Here is a 5,084-nt window from a genome sequence, read left to right on the forward strand (position 1 = left end):
TGTTTTTTTGTGTGCTCAGTTGTTGTCCTTTGCAAAAAAGAAAAACACTACACAGAGGTTGCAACTGTTGAAAAATATTGTGGCCGCTAGATTGCGTTTTATTTGTGCTAGCCTACCAAGTTACACATTGGTTGCAACTAAGATTTCCGCGGTTACATGTAAGTTGCAACTGAGATTTTTCAGTTGCATGCATGTGAGTTGCAACTGACAAAATCTTAGTCGCTTGTGAGTTGTAACTGAGATTTTTCAGTTGCACATGGGTTGCAACTGAGATTTTTCAGTTGCATATGGGTTGCAACTGAGATTTTCCTGATTGCATGTGGGGTGTAACGGAAAATTTTCTAGTTGCATGTGGGTTGTAACTAAAAAAAATTTCAGTTACATGTGGGTTGCAACTGATATTTTCAGTTACATGTAGATTGCAACACCTTGGTTGCAACTCAGATTTTCTTAGTATCATTCATGGTTGCAATATTTTTTTCTAATGAAATATACAAGTACAAAGTATTATTTTTCTCTCTTATACACTGACCGAGGTGATCGAAAGAATCACACGTCGTAGATGTCAGAGTAACACATAAGTAATATCTGGTCGGACATAGGCTGGAGCCTAATTTCAGCGGCTAAGCAAACAATCTACATGGCTGAATAAAGTGCTGACCTCAGCGATTTAGACTATTAAGTCTCAGTTGACTGTTTTCTAGACGCTCCCAATTATTTTAAGTAAAAAAGTGAGAAGGAAGCATGTAATGTAGATATAGCCACTTGTTCACACAACAAAGAAATTGTATGCTTGTAGCATACATAATTGAGTCGATGAACTAACTATGTAGTCTGATATTAGGGGTTGGGGTTATTTTATCAGATTATTCTCTTTGAGAACCTCGGATAATCCGCAAAAAATGTTAGATAAATCATATATGTCGGATACTATCAATACCATGTCACCTACCAAATCCGTCTAATATCGTCTTTACCAGTATATCCACATCCATATCTGATGGATTCCTAAAAATGCACACCATACCCTCAAAAACAGATGTGGATACACATCATCCGTACAAGTTATACCCCTAGTTCCAGCTAGCTTAAACGCAATGAAGTTGTGGTTGATTTTCATCGCAATGATAACTAGCTGTCTAATGGAACCTGCCTTTTTCATGGAAATTCTGATCACCGGCCGGACGCTAAGACTCTTCGGGAAGCAAATAAATCTTAGAAATGATGTGCTATCTTTAATACTCTAGATCCAGCTCTGGCTAGATATATTGTTAGATTTAATCCTTTTTTCTCTTTAATTATGCATACAGCAAGGCCAAACCTTAGGAAAGGTATGCAAGCCTGGCTTGATACTCCATGAGATTGTAGATGTCTAGATGAGACACAATATGTACATTCTATAGTGTGTGTGTAAAAGCAAAAAGATAACGAGAAGTCTAAGGAAGTGACCTGAAACACTTAGCCCAGACGAACGGGGAACAGAACATCCACCTGACATATCTGTGTACTCCATATTGACATCCTGAAATTTGATGGCGCAGAGAAATAAAAAATGGAGAGCAGCTCAATTTGAGATTTTTTTTTCTTTCACTTAATTTTCTTCAACTCAAGTAGCCAATTAACAAAAGAACCAACGTTACAGCCAGCCAGTGGCTCACACACTCCTCCCAGGAGAAGCTGATCGGAAGAACAAGCTTACACACACACACAGTGCTAGGTGCTAGCGCGAAGCTGCAGCCAGCTAACCAACCATGACTGAAATCCAGCAAGCTGCAGCCTACCATTCATGGCACCTAAAACCTCTACTCCGTACACACACATATATATTTGCAGGGTTTCTTCGTGACATGCATCCCGAACACGCGATAGCATAGTTACAAGGATCAAGAAGAAGAAGAAGAAGAAGAAGAAGAAGAAGAAGAAGAAGAAGAAGAAGAAGAAGAAGCCGCTTTGGGGTGCACCTTCTTCTTCATGAGCCCAAAGAACGCTCCCTTGCTGCTCGCGCCCGCGGCCTTCTTCTCTCCAGCAGAGTCACCGCCGGCGCCGCCCTCCTTGTTGTTCTTTCCTTCAACGGCTGCGGCGGCCGCCGCCGCGTCGTCCATGCGCCTCATCTTCTCCTTGTAGGCGTTCCTGAGCACGTAGGCCTCCACGAAGTCTCCTCCCATCATGGACGCCATCTCGATCGGCTCCTTTAGTTGACTCTCTCGATTCTTCTTCTTCTGCTGCTGCTGGTTAAGTAGCTACTACGAGGATATTGCTTCCAAATTCCTTGGGACTTGTGTGAGGATTGAGGGGCGTGCCTGGCGGCTTATATAGGGCTCTGATCGAGGTGCGGGAGGTCTAGGGGATTAGACTTGGCACGCAAGCTCAATCGATGGGACTGTGGCGGTGAAAGCGGGAGCGCGGTGGAGAATGATCGATCGGGGTGCAACTTGGCGAGCACGGGAAAGGGATGTAATGGAAGCATGTCACGAGTGACGTGCTAGACGGGGTCCGCTTTACGTGGACGAAGGCGGCACGCACCGTAGGATTTGCACTCGTGCGCACCGTCCGTCAACGCTCGTGTGTGTGCGCCGCTCGCGCGCGGAAAGCCGGAAAAGAGGAAAGCGTGCCGGAAGAAGCAGAGCAAGCGTGGTAGACTCAGGGTATTTTTTGACTCTAAAAAGTCCAACTTTCAAACCAAATTTGGCATCAACTCAGCCAGCCACGTCCTCGTGGACTTGGAACTAGACAAGATCCCACCGAGAATCAAAACATAGCTCGCTCAATTGCGAGGCTTCTGTGATGACTTTGACAATTTTGAAGTTCGGCGACTCTACAGTGGGCGTCGTGTGGTGAACATCGCAGATGTCATGGTTGTTGTGTGCATAGGGAAACAAGCATATACATGCTCATGTCACCCTAGGGGCGGCACGGGCAATCTACATCCCAGCCGCCGCTGCCCCCACCCGCGCCGCTGTCGTAAGTAGTCACCTGGCCCAGTCTCCTCGGTGACCTTGGTGACCACTGTGGACGCTAGGGGGCACGGCGCCTAGTTCGAGGGATTTGGCCTGGCTAAGCCCTCATCTTCGCGTGGTGCGGGTGGCGGCGGCGGTGTCCGCACTAGTAGGAAAACACTATAGAAGGATACTCACTAGCAGCGCACCAGTCTAAATACACGTGGCTGCTATTAGTATCTGAAAATGTGCACGCGGCTGGTGTGCTCGTGTTGGTGGCATGGAGGAGAGTAGCACACGTGACTACTAGGTGGGTCTTGGATGCAATAGGATCCAGAAAGTACCCGCGGCGAGCGCCAATGAACTGATAAGGGGATCCCAGCAGACCCTCCTAGATGTTGCCCGATCTTTCACAGCGAGAACCCGGGTAGATAGATACCTCCAATTACGCGCGGAACGCAACCTGAAGTAGGGGATAAATCCACAAGGAACGTGATGGAGATCACCACGCCTCAAGACAAAAGCACGACAATCCTTGATGAACACAAGAACCTCCGCAACAACTATAATAGATAAACGGCGGCTCCTTTCCCGGAGGGATGCTTCACCAAGCACACACGCGATAGCGTTTGCACTTAACTCAAACTGGTTCTAACCCTCAAACCCTAGCCATCCAAGCTCTTATATGAGGGGGTTGGCCGGCCAGCCCTAGTGGGCCTCTCTACCTTGGTTTGGATAGGCCCAAACCAAACTGACTCAACTCAATAAAATCCCTAATTGGTCCACATACGACCATAGAAATAAAATACAATAAATAAGATCACTAGCTAGGTGGAGTCCTGAAATCGGGCTTCACCTCGACCTTCATGCTTGTATCATCCTTCTCCCTTCAAGAAGCGTTGTCCCCAACGCGTGAGGGTCTTCTAGAAAAGGTGACGTGATATGAACATCACACGTCCGTGCCATCTTCAAGTCTTGTCTGCCTACCACACCACATCTCCCCTCTCGGCGTGCTTGACTTGATACAACACTTGGCGCCTCCTTTTTTTCTCCACATGAGCTTGGACTTCGGCGTCAATACCTTCTTCTTGTGAGGTCTTGATGAAACCCTGTGTTACTGAATATGAACTTTCTTTGTGCAACCCTGCATAGAAGTAATGCCTGGGCCACAAAGTTGTCGAACACAACCACCATTGCCTCTATGCATCCGTGGTGTCACAGAAAACTGTACTGCAGTACTCCTAGCACGGCAGTGCCGCTGCCCACTATCTCCACTGACGCGCTCGCCTCCCACTCCTCCCACGCGCATATGCGCCATATGCACTGAAACACCATCAGCACAAACATCATCAGTTTGTATACTGACATCAACACAAACTGAAACTGTAGCACATGCTGCAACATCCGCATCAACAATAGGACTAGCTTCATTTGGCTTGTCACCAACAAGAACTGGCTTGTCATCTACAAGCATGGCTGAAACATCACCAACATCGACGCTTGGAACATCATGCACCTCATGCTGCAACTTCTCCTTGCGGACCACTAATTCCACATCGGACTTGATATGATCATCACCGAGAGGCTTCAAAGTCCGCTGTTTACCACCATGCATAAAAGAATATGTATTTGCTCCCCCGGCATATGTCACATTACGATCATACTGCCATGGACGCCCAAGTAGCAATCCACACACCTCCAATGGCAACACATCACACTCTATCTCATCAACTTTAAATGACACACGCACCTTATGATTAATTTTTAGCATACCAATACTATTCAACCACTCAAGACGTTTAGGTTCAGGAAGACGCCATGTATACAACCCCAATGCCGCCACCATCGCCTTGCTTATGCCAATGGTACAACTACCACCATCAATCATCAAGTTGCAAGCCTTGCCCTTTATAATGCACTGAGTATGAAACAAACTCCACCGTTGAACCTTATCAGTTGTCTTGCAAGCATCACTGTGTACCTTCTTGAGCTGCATATTCAGCCCACTCAATGGTACATCCTCCTTCATAGTCACAGTAGTGCCCATGGTATCATAGCCAGGTTTCTTCTCCTCTGAAGATATCACCTCGCCCTTAGTGACTGTCTGTAATGGACCAACCTCCTGAATAGGAACTATGCACTTCCCAA

The 5,084-nt window shown here is 46.6% G+C and overlaps 1 protein-coding gene across 1 annotated transcript; it reads right to left on the bottom strand.

Moving 5' to 3' along the window:
* Positions 1-1,618: 1,618 nt before the first annotated feature.
* LOC127326453 (uncharacterized) lies at positions 1,619-2,386 on the bottom strand. The gene has a single exon (XM_051353309.2). The coding sequence runs from the start codon at positions 2,175-2,177 to the stop codon at positions 1,884-1,886; it is 294 nt and encodes a 97-aa protein (XP_051209269.1). The 5' UTR covers positions 2,178-2,386; the 3' UTR covers positions 1,619-1,883.
* Positions 2,387-5,084: the final 2,698 nt, after the last annotated feature.

Source organism: Lolium perenne, chromosome 6 (assembly GCF_019359855.2).
Source record: "Lolium perenne isolate Kyuss_39 chromosome 6, Kyuss_2.0, whole genome shotgun sequence".
In the NCBI taxonomy this organism is placed as follows: Eukaryota; Viridiplantae; Streptophyta; class Magnoliopsida; order Poales; family Poaceae; genus Lolium; species Lolium perenne.

Excerpts from the sequence above, each read along its gene's own strand:
- LOC127326453 (XM_051353309.2), bottom strand. The coding sequence starts at position 2,177 with ATGGCGTCCATGATGGGAGGAGACTTCGTGGAGGCCTACGTGCTCAGG.